Source organism: Triturus cristatus, chromosome 1_2, assembly GCF_964204655.1.
Source record: "Triturus cristatus chromosome 1_2, aTriCri1.1, whole genome shotgun sequence".
NCBI lineage: Eukaryota > Metazoa > Chordata > Amphibia > Caudata > Salamandridae > Triturus > Triturus cristatus.
Genome location: NC_140580.1, coordinates 416,764,115 through 416,782,576, shown reverse-complemented (window position 1 = coordinate 416,782,576; position 18,462 = coordinate 416,764,115). Strand labels below are relative to the sequence as shown.

Below are 18,462 nucleotides of genomic sequence, written 5' to 3'. Positions count from 1 at the left end.
AGTTAATTTATTACAAAGGCAAAAATAACTGAACACAGAGACACCTCAACACAAGTGTATAGAAATACAGAGGGATCAGCATGAAGCCAAATCTGCACATCCAGTTTAGACAGTGCAGCATAAGCAGCACAATTAATTAAAGAATTAGAATACAGAGAATCATAAATTTCCCTGCATCGAGGGTTGGTGGGTGAAAAGAATTAATTCTATCTCTACACTAGCACTAAGGTGACATCCCTAAATAAGCATTTTCAAGAGGAAGGATAAGAAGGTGTCAGCACATGGAGTCTCTCAAAGAAGTTTGTCCAGGATAAGAAGGTGTCAGCACATGGGTCAAGTAGCATAAAGCTATCAAAGACAGAGCTATTCTTGGGTGCTCTCTCTCACAATGGTCTTTCTTTATCAACTCAACCACACGATTGTAACATCTTCCCACCTGTTCTGACTAGTAAAACAAAGACAATATTCTATCTAGGTGAGCGCTTCTTCACCAGCAACACAAAACGTGAGAAAGAACAAATTTTACAGCACACATCAAATTCAAACTGTTAATTCTAAAGTGAGAGACTCTGGGGCTTGCATTTCAGGCCTACACATTTCAGCTAACATAAGAGAAACAACATATAAGATTTATGAAATCACATAACACTAGTGCAAGTTCAACTAATGCATTTACACATATATGAAATAACATAATTATTAAGCACATTTAATACATGAATAATTATCAGTTGCACAACACGAGTTCTTCATGTTAATGTTTCTGCTAATTACATTCACTTTCTACATTAATTCTCCTTGTTACTTATCAGTGGCATAAAATACACCACATATTTATATTAATACATTTCAAATTTAAACACTTCATGTTAATACAACAAATGATTATATACAGGTTCACTCTAAACGTGATTATGAAGCACTCCTACATTTGGAATTAAATTTCAGCTTCATCAAAATACTAGCCATCTGTACCTGAGATCTAATTCTTGGCAAAGAATTGTATATCAGAAAATTGATTAAAAACATCTTCTGACTTTTTTGTCCTAAATATCATTTACAATGATGTCATGTCAATGAGTGTATATTTTCCAATACTAACTCCAATGGGGTGACATTTCTGTCGATGATATTTATGTCAGACAGTATTCTAACTGATATATTCTGGTACCATACTTGGTAACGCCTGACTTTGGCTGCAGGGAGTGGATGGAGTATGTACACCTTAGGATAAGTATCTGGTCAAAAAAAGCAAAAAAATCTAGTGCTGCAGAAGGAATAATAAGTATTAAAATGCTCTCTACTAAGCTACTGAAATGTTGTTTAAACTATAATAATGTGGTCACAGGATCATGAAATAGAGATAAAAGGATATTATTACTAAAAACAATAAGTAAGCCTGGGCTCAGTGCCCAATCATATCAAGTAATAGAGAAATAAGTAGAGTAACATTGATAGAGATGTAAAGATGGTCATTACTACAAAAACGAATGTTCTATGAGTGGGAGGGGCTTGAAGCAGAATTGATTCTCAGTATCTTAGATGCAACTCATTGCCCATTTCTAAATGTCCTAAATAAAAGGTTTTCTCACTGATATTGTGGGCAGCCATTGGCTGCCTGTTTCATAGATGATCATAATGTAATGCCTTGGAGACACCTACTTTATGAAGTTAGCTCCATTTGCATATATCCCTTCCAGCAGAGATCATCAGGCTTGAATATAATTTCAGTTTGGTCATCCATCATTGATACCTCGACTAAACTCTAGACCACTTGCAGTCAGGCTTATCTAAAGAGGCAATGTATAAAGTATTTGAGCAACACACACACAGAGTAATACAATGAATGCACCACAAAAAGACTCAACACAGGGTTAGAAAAATTGATTTTGAGTAAATCAAGGTCAAAATGGCAAAGAATCCAATAAGTAGAACCCGCGTTATGAATTTTTTAAAGACTATTTCAAAATATAGTGCTTAGAGTCTTAAAGCGCCAACCTGGGATATCTGGTTGTGCTTGACTAGGGTAAATCCGAAATTGAGGATGACCGCTATGGAGCACGGGTCGAATACAGGGGCCAGGCTTGGCCAGCTGAAAAGGTATATTGGATGGAGGCTGCGTTCACCTTGAAGGCCCTATGCAAGGAGCTGACAAAGGTATGTTTCACTCACTTGGATGTAGGCAATGCGTTAGTTCCAATACATGCAGCGGCAAAGCTTTGTTGGAGAAACCCTTTGCAGTGCGGCCAATGTGTCATTGTCGAGCCACACAGTAATCAAAGTGATGTAAATGAGCAGCAAATGCGTCAGAGAGGATGCATCAGTTCCAATCGACGCAATGGATTTGATGCATCAATTTTGCTGTCACTGAGACTTCAGAACAGGGTGAAAGCCAGCATGCCCCTAGAGTTACTATGGGTTCAAATGAGGTGGGTCCAGTTCTCTCCTTATCAGGGCAGAGGGTAGCACGCAGCAGGGCAGTACAGCAGAGCAGTAAAACAGTTTTTCCAGAGCAGCAGTCCAGCAGGCAGAGAGGCAGTCCTTGTAGCAATACAGCAGGGGTCAGAGACTCAGTACTTATACTCAGTTGTGACTTTGAAGAGGGGGTAACTTCAAAGAAGGATATTTGAAGTGAATAGAGGTCCTTACTTTTCAGCCCTGGCTCCAGACAATCAGTAGGGGGCAATCAGCCCTTTGTGTAGTGATGGGAAACTATCTATTCAGTTGAAAATGTCAGCTCCTCCTTCCTTCCTTCCCAGGAAGGGCCATCAGAATGCGATGATTGCTCATACGCACCTATGTTTGCGGCTGTCTAGAGAGAATGCATAAATTGATGCTGTCAACCACACCAGACATAAGTTGGAGACAGGCTGGAGGCACGCAGAGCAGTCACAGCAGAGAAATTTCCACTTTCTAAGAGTGCCATAATATAGTAATGTCAAATCCAACTTCACCAGTAAACAGGATTTATCATTACATTCCAATGATATAAACATGACACAGCTACTCATTTTGAATCAGGAATTACATTTTTGTATTGAGGAATTCTTAATGTTCTCAGTAGTAAAAAACAAATTTGGGTGTTTGTCACTACCAGGAGATGCAAAACTCAAAAGTACATATCCTATTGTTTATTTATACAGCACCCTGCCCTATGGGCTACATAGTGCTTACCTTAGGGGTGAATTATGTGTAATTAAAGGAGAGTGTAAAGCTTGGCAAAGGGCTGTAAATGCAAAGTAGAAGTGGCAGTAAACTGCACACACAGGCCTTGCAATGGCAGGACTGAGCAAGGTTTGAAAGGCTACTTGTGTGGGTGGCTCAACCAGTGCTCCAGGCCCACTAGTAACCTTTTGATTACAGGCCATTTAAAGCCACTTGCCAAGCCTTCAAACTCCCCTAATATTACACCTAAGTCACCCCTAAGTTGGACCGTATGTGACCCTAAGGGCAGGGTGCCATGTAACTAAAAGCCAGGACACATAATTTTAAGTTTTACATGTCCTCATAGTGACAGCTAAATTCATTTTTTACCACTGTGAGGCCTACTCCTCTTATAGGCTAGCATTGTTGATTCCTTAGAACACTCTTAAGCTGTAATGCCTGATTGGAGAGGAGTAGCTTCTTCATATTTCATATATTTGGAATGATGGTGATCAATCATCTCTAGTTGTAAAGTTGGATTTGACATTACAATTTTAGAAATTTCGCTTTTAGAGAGGGGGCATTTCTCTGCTCCTAACTTTGCTCTGTGCGCCTGAAGCCTATTTCCAATACATGTCTGGGATGGGTGACAGATATACTTTGTGTATTCCCTCTAGAAAGCGGCAAAACACAGGAAAGGCTGGATGTGACAGAGGACTGCATTCTGATAGACATCCTGGGTAGGTAGGGGGAGAGGTGACTCACACCTGCATCTGAATAGGCAGTGTCCTGTGCCCCACATAAAAGGCTGCTTGCCCCCCACAGATAGCCTGACAAAAAATACTGGGTTGAAAAGGATCATTGTGCACTTTAGAGAAGTCCTTTGAAGTCACAACTTGCATCAAAGGCACTTTGGGTATAAGTTCCAGGGCTCTGACCCTATCAAATCAGCACACTACTGGACTTGAGAAGAACTCTGTTGGAGTAATGACTGATCTGTTGTAAGGATTGCCACTTTGTTGTAACCATCTGTTCTAAGGAACTGCTTCTCTGTTTTGCTGAGCTTCACTACTGCCTGCTGATCTCTGCCCAGCTGAGGACAAGGACTGGACCCATCTCACTTGGACTCAGAGTGACTCTAAGGGCTTGCTGGCTTGCCTCCTGTTTTCTGACGTTTCACGAACACAAAATACTTCCTGCAATCCTAGTCCTGCTGGGCTCTATAAGTCCTACCCTTGTTCGAAGTGCCCCTTCCAGTCCTTGGCCTTAGAAGTGGGTTCTGCAACTGATTTCTGTAAAAACCAACGCAGCACCTCGACTGCAGGGGACTGTCTGCTGCATCGCCCTCCGACACCGACGCAAAGGCTGCTCAACGATAATGGATCCACAGCCTGCGTGGCTTGATGACGACGCACTGCATGGTTTAACAATGATGCATTGCATTCACTCAGCGACAATGTGGGACCCCTTCTGTGTGACTCGACAATGATGCAGTAGGCTTTCAACATCGGCAAAAGCTCCACCGGGGGTATTTCTTCAGTGGACCTGTCTGAGCCCTGTAGCAGACCTGCCCTCCATCGTTGACGCTTGAACTTTGAATTTTCCCCAGTCCCCTTCGACCTCACAGTTAATCTTTAAAAATGCATATCTCAACTTCTACTTATTGGATTGTTGTTATTTTGGTCTTGTTTTACTCAAGTAACATTCTTTATTTTCCTACACCTGTGTCGAGTCTTTTTGCGGTGTTTTCATTGAGTTACTCTAATTTCAGTTTTACACAAATACTTTGCACATTCGCTCTGCCAATTAGCGACCCCATTTCTAACAGGGAAGACTACCCTAAGGGTGACAGGTCTAACACTGCTCTACAACAGTGTTTTCATTTTTGTCCCCACCTACTGTCAAGTTTCAGAATTGTTAAAATCTTAATTCAGTCTCAAACAAAAGACAAGCTCTATTTACTATTATTTACTATTACTATTTACTACTATTTGCTGAAATGTGAATTCACCGACAAACAAGGGGTCATCCCAGGGGATCAGCAACAGAGGGGGGCCTAGGGTCCCACTGGCACCCAAATGGTGGACTCTAGCGCAGATTTCCGATCAATAAAATGTACCACAGCCCTCAATGCTTCCCGAACAGAATTAAAGGTTTGAATTTTCTCCTATTCTTGTGTCCCTATTCTTTACTGTTTGAGATGAGTTCTGAAGTGCCAACAAAAGGAAGATTTTGTGTTGGGGTTTAGACTTACTGTGTATTTGGGATTTACATTAGCGTAAAGGTATTATCTCTTCAGACAGTCACCCCTCCCTGTCGTGGTTGTGGCCCTGGTTCTTGTTGGGCTGGGTTCCCTGGCTGCTGCTGCTGTTGCCATGTGTTCAGCCAATCATCTGTTCCTTGTTGCAGTGGTGTGGTTGTTGAATGATTTCCCTGCGGCTCAATGTAAGGTGCATTCGGGTTGGTTTGGGCTTGATAATGTGGATGGGGATTTTGCAAGGGACTGGACTAGGCTTATCGATATTTGCTCATGATACAACTTTAACTAGCATAGGATGGCCATGTGGCCCATTCATTGGCAATAGAAGCATTCTCTGAGGTCTGGATGCTGCCAGACAACCTGACCACTGCTGTTAGGACTGGGTGGAGACCCTCTGGGTTCTGAGGTGGAGCTTTCTTCAAGACTGGTGCCATTTGCTGGTTCTGTGCCATCCCATTTTTGATCTGTCAATCAGTAACCTCAGGCCTAGGTCCCAGGGCCTGCCTGACTATGTAATCCTTACTCAAGATTGATGGAGAGGTTGTCTCAGGAGATTTTGACAAAAGTGTTTCGATCTTGTTTTTTAACATACATGTATTGTGGTGTATAGCTACATCACTATTAACAGGTTTATGTAATCTAAAATCATGAAGAGTGTTGTAATGGAGATGTCATGAATTTTGACACTGGTGACATGATTTTTTACCTTGTAATTATTATTTTGTGTGTCTACTTCATGTTGTAAACTATCTCCAGTGTGATCAGTATCCTTTGGATAATTTAAGAATTCTGACAAAAAGGAACTTGAATATTCTGAAATCTATGTTTCTATGATTGTTTTATTTAATGCATTATGATAATTGTTAATGAACTGTCCACGTAATCTCTTTCCAGACCGAATGTGTTGCTGGGCACCATTATCTCTATGTTCAGGATAGACTTCTAAAAAATTATAACTTATTTTCTTCTAGCACAGGTATTTGGTTACTTTTGCACCACATTCAATGTGTAACCTTTTTAGCACTTGAAATAAACACACTTTAACATTTCTAGTAAGTAATGTGTTAAAACATATCTGATCTGCTTCAGTCAGCAACTGAGTTTACTAAAAAGGGAAATAATTTAAAAAGACAGAAAGTATAGTTCAAAATCACCTATTACCTTTGGTGCCATGTACTAAACCTGTCATGTGATAAAGACTTGGTTCAGAACAGAGCTGTTTACTCAATTTTTAAGAGATCACACTGTCACTGAGCATGTGCCAATGTTGTAATTTTGTAAGTTAATGCATTATTTATGGGCATCAGAGGTTGGAAACCTGAAATGGTGTCCAGTACTCTGGGCCCCATAATGAAACATGAGGAGCAGTAATCCAGCAGGGGATACCACCCTAACTAATTGTATGTAGTGAACCTGGTAACACCAATTGTGCACACAAATGGCCCTTGAAAGTTGAAATGTGAACCTCATGCATTCTTGGACCCAGTATATCTGGGTCCCACATGCTATTCCTCATTGGTGGCCTAAAAAACTCATGCTGTATTGTAATTAGGGGATACAACACACAATCATTATCTCAAGCTCCATTATCTACCCTTAATTATTGGGCATCTAGTAATAAGGATCTCTGTGTTTATGAACTGTGTTCCATATATGCAGTGCATGTGGAACAACTTATTTTGTGGAGAGAGGAGTTGGCCTAACGGCTAGGGCGGTTGACCTTCAATCTGGGAACTGGGTTTGAGTCTCGGCAATGACGTTCAACATCCTGTGATTCTGGGCAAATCACTTAATATCCCCGTGCCTAACAAAAATAATTGAATGTGTCCTCATGTAACGCAACTGGTGCTATGTAAAGCACTCTGATACCCGATTCAGGTCAAGTTTGCGCTATATAAAACTCTGTAAAATAAAAAATTAAAAATACACCGTAGACAGTGTGAGTTCTTTCAGGAATGCAGCTCAACTCAGTGATTGTCCGTGGCCACAGAACAGGTACTTTATATGTCCTTTGCAGTTTAATTAAGGGAGGTAAACTTCAGTGATCATTTGAAACTTTATCAATCTGCTGATCATTGCACAGCTATGGAAATATAAACACGGCTGGGTTCCTTCCTGCCCTTAATGCATGCCTCTCTCTTGTCTAGGCAGAGCAAGACAACGGCCATCCTCTTCCAGCATTTGCCAATCTGCATATCGATATCCTTGATGAGAACAACCAAGCACCTTTCTTCACGGTAAATGGATATCAAGGCTTCATTTTGGAATCTTCTCCTGTGGGTACAACCATCTCTGCCAACCAGAATCTAACAGCTCCCTTGAAAATAATAGCCTTAGATAACGACGTAGAAGAGGTGAGACTTCTTATCATGCTTTGTGATATACCAGTTCACATTTTTTGTTGTTGAAATAATTGGTATACGTACACCCGTTAGACATTTGTTTTCATAAGTCTATACGATATTGTCAATCATTTGTCTCAAATTTGTATAATAATATTGTATTCACCCTTTTCCATTCTGTGCCATTCACTAAGCTATTTGGTAAGAAATCTAATGCTTTTGTACATTAGAAACTTTGGGTCTGGTTTAGAGTATGGTAGAATGAAATTCAGTTGCAGTCAATACGGATATTCTGTACACCTGTGTGTTAAGATTAATGCACTTTATTTTTATTTATTTTATTTTGAAGGTTTTATATAGCGCTGGCTAGACCCAGAGGTATCAGAGTGCTTTACAAGATAAGGATAGTATAAGGCACATAGGGAATAAAAGCATATGAAAGGTAGCGCAACAAAAATATGAAATATACAAAGTACAAACAACAAGAGCATTGTACAAATCAAGATAAATAAACAGGGGCAGGAGCTATACATTTAAGTAATTAGGTAAATGGTGAACAGGAGAACAGGGTATATATTACTGAACAAATATAGTATGATTGATAAGAGATCAGGAGTAGGACACAGGTGAGGAACTTATAATAAGGGAGACAGAATATCTGTCACATTTGTCACAGAGTACAGGTCCCCCAAACTTTAAGACAAGCCCTTATTATTTAACAAGTCTGCATTTCTTCAACCAATTGCAGACCTCTACATATTGAATATAGATTATTCGTATTTGTTTTTCTTCGGCCTTAGTTCGGAGGCTTTACGACTGACATCGTATTCAGCCCGCAAGTGTTTAGGTTCTTGTAGTCAGACTGAAGCCATGTTTTACAGGTCCACTGGGTGGCTGGCACAATAGGTGCTGCAGTTCACAGGTGTCATGTAACTTCTAGTCCCTGGGAAGATTTTCTACACCATACGCTGCAGACTTAAGGCAAGTATGTGTCAATCAGGGAATAAGCCAAATTAACCATGCTTAAAGGGAAAACTTGGGCATTTTACCTCACACAATAAAAAAAAATGAAAATATAGGGTTTAGAAAAAGATGGAAAATCTGGAGTGACTATGGAGAAAAGGCAGATTTACTTTTGTACTCATGAAAATTCGGCGGCAATTTGGCAGGTGTTTATAGTTGAAACATTTAAGAGAATGCTTATTCTATTGCCTTGTACCATTCTGGGAAAAAGCAATATTCCAAATGTGGCCATGATTATGTTGAATATATATGAAACAAATTACGAGAAGTAGTCATTTATATCATAGCAAAATGATACTGGCAAAGAGACTTGGCATTTGAAATATGTAGCACTGGTTGGAAATTGAACAATTATTCTGTTTTCACATTGAACTGTCTGCCCATCCACAAAAACCAAATCATTATAGGAGCTGGAACATCATGAGAATCTCTAATAAAGAGGGTTGCATTTGATTGCAGATGTTTACTGTGTATAATAAACTGTTTTGGTGTTGATAAACATAACTCAAATTTAATCCGCAAAAAGCCAGTAAAATTAGACTCTCTCTCTCCAATATTGCTGTTTTAAATTGCATCAAAATAAATGCAGTTCTAAAAATATTTAGAACTTGAACACATGCAATTTAGACAACCAAGTATATGTTTCTGCAAATTAATACACTTCTCAAAAGTGTAACTTTTTCAGTTTCTGAACTGTTTCAGAAAAGAAACATAAAAATATATTCAACTTTTATTATTTTTTGTGATGAGAGTGCACCTTATTTGCAAACTATTGATGCATTCTAACAAAGCACTTCATTTAGAAGGAACTAGAACTAGAGACAAATGGAAAACTGATTGCAGTCAAGATAGAGGAGAAGCAAGCATTTTACCTTGGCCAATACAAATGGTTTCTATAGACTCGATTGGGCTTAATAGAAAAACCTATTCACTGCCTACAAGACGCCGTCTACCTAACATTATGAACAGTTTGCCTGAACAGACTTAAATGAGGTATACAAGAACTCAAAGAGCGCTGAACATGCTGGCTAAAGCCAAAACTCTGGAATTAAATGTATCAATGCATACTAAAACGCTGCAGGGTCTAAACTCTAACTCGTCAATAAGCTATGCTACTTTTGTACTACATCTATCACTACCTGAGAAGGGGCAATTCAACAGATATTCTATTTTTTCCCTTCTAATATGATGTTCAAAGAAAAATTAAGCCCAGCTAAGGATCTGGATCTAGTTGCACAACATGATATGTCCTCCGATGCTCTGGGTACTCAACATTCATCTGAAGCTGAAGAATCCAAAGGAAATTCTGACCTTTCCATCAGCATCCGCTAATTCTATTCTCAAGACCATTCTAAAGGAAGTGCATTTGGTTAATAGTAATCAAACAGTCCAAGCAGCCAAATTTGAGAAGTCAACACAAAAAGTTATTTTCATTGAGCAACAAATACTTGAATTTGTGGATGCTTACAAAACTATTGAGAACAAGGTTTTATGCTTGGAGGATGCTAATAAACCCTGAAACCTGGTCCCAGGATGCTTGTTTGCAGTCCAGGGAGGACATGGCCTTGCAGTTCAGGCTGGACTGTTCCCATAGGGAGCAGGGTCAAGACTGATTCGCATATGGCTGGGTTCAAACTGGAATGGCATGGGGAGCAAAACAACGATGGGTTTGGGCCCAGATAGGTATTTTTAGAATCCACTAAGGGTGCTTAGGTTCCTTTAAGAACCATTTAATCCAGGACTATGTACAATCAAAAGCCATTGCAATTTTCAGACTGAACGATTTTAATTGCTGGCTTATCTTCTTAAATCTTAAATATGATAATGAATTTTCTGGTATGTTTAGGAATATGGAATTCTATGTTGTTTTTTAACAGGATAGCTTATTAGAATTACAATATTATATTAGGAAGCATCAGTGTTAGTAAATCATCCACCGTTTCTGAGATTCAATTGAAGAAAGGGAAGGGTAGAGCAAGTTTCCACTATTACTAGAGAATATGACACAATGGATAAAGTAGCATTTAGTTTCATTATACTGATATTTTGAAAAGATTTTTGGGATTTTACAATGTCAGTCAGGGAGGTAATTTTGGGTCTGATGCTCTTATACTTGTTCACAAATCATGTACAAATTACACACCAGCTGGTCTGCGAAAAGAGATGCAATTTTGTATGTGACCTATGTACAAAGAGCTTGAATAACACATTTCCCATTTATAGAGAGTATCAAAATAACATTTTTAATGAATACTAATTTGTCATGTCCCTCATTGTGAGCTCCTGTGACTGGCAACGAGTGTAGCCATGGTGGTCGGCAAGGGAGACCAGACCTAAACAACAGCATTCACATTACTAAAAGGATTTGTGTAAGCAGCATGTGCCCCTTAAAGGGAGAGGTGCTGCTTTAAATGTTTACTTGTTTTCTGCTTGAGAGGCCATCAGGAAAGCATGCAATAATTCCCTGGACAACGTTAGGTGCCTCCCAAGGCACCCTAAACACTTCACAAAGTGTAAGCTGTCCCACAATGATAGCACCTACCTTACTTTGAACATCCAATACCACCAAAGCTCAGATAAAGTAGCTGATGAATATTTTACATCACAATTGCAGTAACTAATCATTGATATCTGTCATTGCAACTTAAAATTAAGAGGGACAGTCCTTTTCATACCCCCTTCTTATTATGATTCTGAATTAGCCATAGAACCCCTTCTGTGAGTCAAATGGACTTTCCTGACCCTCAAAAGGGGATTTGAATATCACAAAACACTGTTTTGCAGTTCTAGCCCTGTGATTTTGAGAACCACAGAGTTTGCAGTGACAACACTATGCGCCTAATTACGACTATGGCGGTGAATCACCGGGTTCGCTCTGCAACCGCACCTCCAAAGCTGTGGCTAGACCACCAGCCAGATTAGGAATTTCTTCCTGTCTGGCGGGCTTTGTTTTTGATGTTTCCACAGTGGTGCCCTGAAAATGGGAAACACAATGGGAATGCCAAAAACAGGCCCTGCATGGCAGAGGAAACTGTTGGTCTATATTTCCCACAGGTATCATTGTGAGAGCCACTGGTAATCAAACCACATATAAATTCCAACAACAGAAGTGTGAAAGGCCAGATACTAACAAAACCTATGGTGTTCAGAGGAGGGAGGATAGAACTCCGTCATTTATCTCCCCAGAGAGTGTTTATAAGTGCAAAGAGGGTACATTTTAACAGCACTCAAACCATTTCCCAAGGGATGACTACTTAACCTTAGACCCATATAGCCAGTCGATGAGGTTGAAAATCACTAGATCAAGCCTACTGGTATGCCACCCCATGAGCTGCTGCTCCTCAGAGAGGTCAAACAAGGCATAGTGGTGGCAGAATCAAAAACTACATCCAAATAGTAACGACACAATGCCCAAGACAGAGAGCATGTTCAGAGTCCCAGAGTCTGAGTGGAATCCGAAGTTAGCTTCCTACCACATAGAAGAGTGGATCCTGACTTTGAGAATGAGCCCTTGTGACACCACACCCCAGAGCGGACTATGAGAACAACATGAAGAATCAGAAAAAGTCAGAACCAGACCTCACAGTGGAGACTGAATACAGAAGCACTCATGGAACAACCAAAAGAGCCTGACCAAACCATAAAATCGCTATAATAATAGTACAAGTACTACAACTGGCATAGATGCACTCTGAGTTGATGTCTGCCCAAGACACCATTCCAGAAACCACAGTCCCTTAAAACACTACATGCTTAGGACCCGGCCATTGCTAAGTTAATTAGATCCTGGGATAATCACTCCCCCTAGTCAAACCTGCAAAAAGAACGATCTGGAGTAGAAGTATACCCAGCTTTCGTGCAGGGGCGTAACTTCAAGGGGATGTTTGGGGTGTAACAACCCGCAAATAATTGCTTGGTAGTTGGGTCTGGAGGACCTGAGACTGGAATGTCTGTGTGGGTTTTTTATTGTCGTGATCCAAAAATAAAAGTCCAAACTGTGACATTTCATGGAAAACAGGAGAGAGGGAGCGACATAGATAATCATCTGTTGGCTAATCTTCAAAATGTGAAAGCACATGACCTGGAATCTATACTGGCATCCCAGCTTGTTCAAATAGTGTAATCCTAGATAAACATTATATTTCACAGAGGTTCCTTTTTCTGTTCTGTCACGTATGAGAGCTCAAGATCCGTGCTACACAAGCACCTCTTATGTATGATTTGTGAGTCTATACTGTTGCCCCATCTATAATAAATATGTAGGCCATATTTAGGGTTTACATGACTACTGACTTGCCTCTTAGTTCACCAATGACATTGTCATTGTCAGGTGAGCAATTCATCTTTCTAAGTTCATGTATAAAAACTATCACTCTTTCCTAAAGGTCTATATATGCACTGCAGTTATTTAATCGAATGTACTAATATGAAATGCTTCCGCATGTTAGAGAAATACAGTTCTTGAATTTTGAAGACACCGTACCATATTTTTACATTATGTTTGATGCACAATATACATGCCAAACCTTTTCATGGTTTGGCTCATGCATGGACTCCTAGAGCCAAGCGAGATCCTTAGCTTAGATCTGGCTCAGCTTTCACTATTTAATTTGCTGGCACTTCTATTTGCGACTTGGGCTTTTCACAAAAGACCGTCTGTCACTTGTTTAAATTATATGTAAAAGCTGAACACTGGAAACACAGAGCTCTGCCTATAGACACCGATTTGACACCTCTGGCATCAGATTTTGTCATAACAGATTTTCACACACCACCGCACCCAACAGATCCCTCACCGCTGCTGGAGAAAAATCACCGAAGACCAACTACACGCAAACCTCGCTCTCAGCCCACCCACCGAACCCTCCAACACTGACGAAGCTGCCCACAGCCTCAGACGCTGGATCTACGACTGCGTCAACACCCTCACCCCACTGAAGAAACCCCCCCACAAAGACACCAGCAAGAGGACCAGCTGGTTCACCCCAGAACTCCTAGCCTCCAAGCGAGCCTGCCGGAAATTAGAGAAGAAATGGCACAGCAAGCAGGCTCCGGACAGCCACGCAGCCCACAAGGACGTCACCCGCAACCACCATCACCTCATCAGGACTGCCAAGAGGACCTCCTTCAAAGACCGCCTCGACAACAACGCACACAATAGCAAGGAGCTCTTTAACATCGTGAAGGAACTCTCCAACCCCAGCTCCAACACCAGCGACATCCCGCCGTCGCAAGCCCTGTGCGACTCCCTCGCCACTTTCTTCTACCACAAGATAGCAGGCCTCCATAACAGCTTCAACACCCAGACAGCCCCAACAGACAGCAACACAACAGACTCTCCGCACACCAGCGACCACGACCCCCTGCTAGCCTGGACCAGTGTGAGCATCGATGACACTATCAAGACCATGAGCACAATCCACTCTGGCTCCCCGTCAGACCCATTCCCGCACCACATCTTCAACAAAGCCAGCAGCTCCATCGCACCCCACCTGCGCAACGTCATCAATCTCTCCCTCGAGACCGCGACCTTCCCCGAGAGCTGGAAACACGCCGAGATCAACGCCCTTCTCAAAAAACCCAAGGCAGACCCTAGAGACCTCAAGAACTTCCGGCCCATCTCTTTGCTCTCGTTCTCAGCCAAGGTCATCAAGAAAATCGTCAACAGACAGCTAACCCAATACCTCGAAGAAAACAGAATCCTGGACCCTTCCCAGTCAGGGTTCTGCAGCAACCACAGCACCGCGACCGCCCTCACCGCAGCCACCGACGACATCAGGACCCTGCTGGACAACGGTGAGACCACAGCCCATATCCTCCTGGACCTCTCCGCCGCCTTTAACACCGTCTGCCACTGCACACTACACGCACGCCTCCACGCCGTAGGGATCCAAGACAAAGCCCTGGAATTGACCACCTCCTTCCTCTCCAGCAGAACCCAGAGCGTCCGCCTCCCACCATTCCGATCCGAAGCCTCCAAGATCATCTGCGGCCTACCCCAGGAATCCTCCCTCAGCCCGACACTGTTCAACATTTACATGGCCCCGCTAGCACACGTCGCCCAACAGCACGACCTCAACATAATCTCCTACACCGACGACACTCAACTGATCCTCTCCCTCACCAAGGACCCCATCACCGCCAAAGCCAACCTCCACAGTCAGCCGACTGAAGCTGAAAACGGACAAAACGGAGGTCCTCATCCTCGGCTCCAACCCTTCAGCCTGGGACAACTCCTGGTGGACGACGGGCACTGGGAGCAGCCCCGACACCCACCGACCACGCATGCAACCTGGAATCATCCTCGACTCAACCTCTCCATGACCAAGCATGTCAACGCCGTCTCCTCCTCCTGCTTCAACACCCTCCACATGCGCCGCAAGTTCTACAGGTGGATCCCGACAGATACAAAAAGAACAGTCACCCATGCCCTCGTCAGCAGCAGACTCGACTACGGAAACACCCTCTACGCGGGAGCCCCGACCAAGCTCATATAACGACTGCAATGCATCCACAACGCCTTGGCACGACTGATCCTCGACATACCACGCCACGGCCACATCAACCCCCACCTGAGAAACCTGCACTGTCTCCCCGTCAACAAGAGGATATCCTTCAAGCTCCTCATCCACGCACACAAAGCACTCCACAAGACCGGCCAGAGCCTACCTCAACAGACGACTTTCCTTCTACATCCCCAACCGCCAGCTCCGCTCCACCGACCTCGCACTTGCCACTGTCCCGCGCATCCGAAGAACAACCACCGGCGGGAGATCCTTCTCCCACCTCGCCGCCAAGACCTGGAACACCCTCCCACTGAGCCTACGACAGACCCAAGACCTGCTGACCTTCAGGAGGCTACTCAAGACCAGGCTGTTCGATCAGTAGCGCCCGCCCCCTCTCCCAGTGCCTCGAGACCCTCACGGGTATGTAGTGCGCTCTACAAATGTTTGATTGATTGATTGAGAGACGAAGAAAGGTGTGTGTCGTGAAAATACTTTTCAAATAAGTGATCCCAGGGCAGGTACTACAGGATTTTGTGCTGTACTTGACAGTAGTCATGAGTTTCCAGTAATAACTACCAGGCCCATATATGGCATGTTGTGGCTTAGCTTCTAGGGGCAGTGTTTAGGTATGACATTCTCCAAATGCATTCTTGGTTTGGTAGTTTAGTTCGGGGACACTGAGTCGGGTCTGCTATGTCTGTGTCAGTTTTTCTTGTTATTCTTATTTTACTAAGAGCCCTAACTTTAATTTTGGGGTGCTGAAAATTAGATCTATATAGAGACTGGTTTACTGAAAAAGTAGTATATCTGCACCCACAGAACTATTCTTTGAATAGGTGCAAATTTACTACTGTTTGGAATGCACAAACATTGCAGTAGTTGACTTGCAAAGCTATGCCAGTCTCAGGTTTCCAGACATACTACTAGCAATCAAACACCCAAAACAGGTGATGGGATGAATGTTTGCAAATGTTCTAACCAATAGCAATCTCTCTGGGTAGCCTTTCAACTCATATTTTTTCACCTACTGTGCCACTGCAGACAGATGCCCACCTAATGCAAATCAGTACCGATCCTGCTCCTTTTGGGAGCAGTCCATTTCACATGTTGATCATCTCACACCTCCACCCAGGGCCCACCACCATTTTAGTTTAAGATTCACACCCAAATCTCAGAGACTAAGCTACATCCCTGCTTTCATGAAACAAGAGAGCAATGACAGCTACGCCTCTTAGAGAGATATGCATGGAAATAACATATTGGAGAGGGCAAGGACTTACCACCTCCTTGAAGGCCTTATACCAGAGAGACTAGCATATCTGTTGATTAGGAACAAAAACAACTTGCCGGTTTCTCTTAAAACTGAAAGAGGAACAGGTAAACCATACCCTGAACCTCTTACAGATAGAAAAGACCTTGTAGACATGACAAGGACCTAACTCTTAACTATCATGCTTAAAGTCAGAACCATTAATTATTACACCTCAAGTGGCAATTTATGAAAGCTATTGACTTTTCACTAGTGAGAAGGCAATGTGACTCATAGAAGCATCCCCAAAAATATTATCCTACAGTAGATTCAGGGCAGGCTCCCCAACATGGAACAGAAATAGAGGAGGTATCTGAACATTCTTCAAATCATGAGTCCACGAAGATGATCAGGCAATCAAATGCATATGTCAAGTAAAAAGTGATAGAAAAAGGCAATCCCCAAATATTACTACCCTCGATGCCCAAATTGTAAAGCTGGGAAAGAGTTCAGGAGCAGAATCCCAGTCAGCCACCTACTCACAGTGCAAGCAATGCTCAAGATCAGTAGGATAACTGACAGCTGGTCCCAAAACATGACAGAGCACACCTCTAGTGGTAGAGATAATTATGCTTCAACATAAGCAGTCTGTTGTGATCAGAGAACCAAACCAAATTCTATGTCAGAAGAACCACTGGATTTCCACAAATTTGCGTCCTGCACGCAAACAGACTCCATGCAAAAACGAGACAACTGGCAGGGATGAAAAATGTAAAAAGAAAAGAGCAAGAAACTAACAAGGTGATAAAAAACAAAGTATCTTCTACATAAATACAAGAGCAACCAAAAGTGTGTTTGAACAAGTCATGTCTGAAAAAGAGCGTTAGCAGGTACAAACCATACACTAAATCATATTCTACGCAGTGAGGGTTTCAGTCTTCAGGATGAGAATGCTACCCACAGCAAGAACTGGCACTCCATTTCAGGTTTGTAGGGTTTTACTGCGATGTATAATCATACAAAGAGAAGCTCTTTAAAATGTGCGGACTCAGAAATACCAGAGAATAAAGTAGGCATGAATCAATTATCCCCCATAAAACAGAACAACCAGGAGACGATTTAGAGCTCCAAGAGAGCACACAAACACTGAACTACTCAACAGACTAAAAACTAGACTGAATAGAAGATTGCAAAGAGGAACAGTGCAGATCCCAAAATTAACACCATCTTCTCCTACCCCCACTTAAAGTCTATGGAAGAGTAAAATGAGTCTAACATCAGCAGGGCAAAAGTCAGGATCGGATTGGTAATGCAGGCACTTGGGAAATGGCCGAAGGGCTGGTAGCCGAGTTCCAGCTGTGAAATTCTTTTTTGGGCAGCCTGGGGGCTGTATGTGCTGTTAGGATGCTGCCAGCGGCTCAGTGGGTGCCTGAGTGGCCTTTCTAGAGGTAGATGGGTGGACGTATCACTCCCTTTCTCTCGCTGGGCTGGCCCGTTAATGTATGAAAACTGAGAGGGGCAGGGGGCCTGTGCAGAAGTGGTCTGACTTGCATTCATGTGTGGCTCAGCAATGTGAACTGATCTGTGCATTTGTTTTTTCTAAGTGGAGTTCATAAAACATGTCCCCCACCCCTTTCTTTTCATAGAACTTCGCTGAAGCAGTGTTTCGCGGAAGGGCAATACCATAATGCAGGCCACATTTTTTTGGGTGTGCCCGGGTCGGTTTTTTATCTCAAACCAACCCTGGCAAAAGTGCAAAGCGATCTTGTCAGGCCTCAAACTGCTGGTCGAAAAAAGACTTCTGTGAGTGCTGCACAATTAAATGTTGAACTACCCTGGTGAAGTGTCAATATGGCACGTATTTCTTGGCAAGGCGCCATCCTGACTTTGGTTGCGCAGGATACACATGAGCAAAAGCATTGTGTGCCGGCCTTAAAC

At 42.4% G+C, this 18,462-nt stretch overlaps 1 protein-coding gene across 1 annotated transcript in view; it reads left to right on the top strand.

Moving 5' to 3' along the window:
• PCDH15 (protocadherin related 15) overlaps positions 1-18,462 on the top strand; it is a 2,378,624-nt gene that overhangs the window by 1,182,260 nt on the left and 1,177,902 nt on the right. Inside the window, exon 11 of the mRNA XM_085614969.1 lies at positions 7,552-7,758. Within this exon, the coding sequence (XP_085471095.1) occupies positions 7,552-7,758 (207 nt within the window). The remainder of the gene's footprint in view (positions 1-7,551; positions 7,759-18,462) is intronic.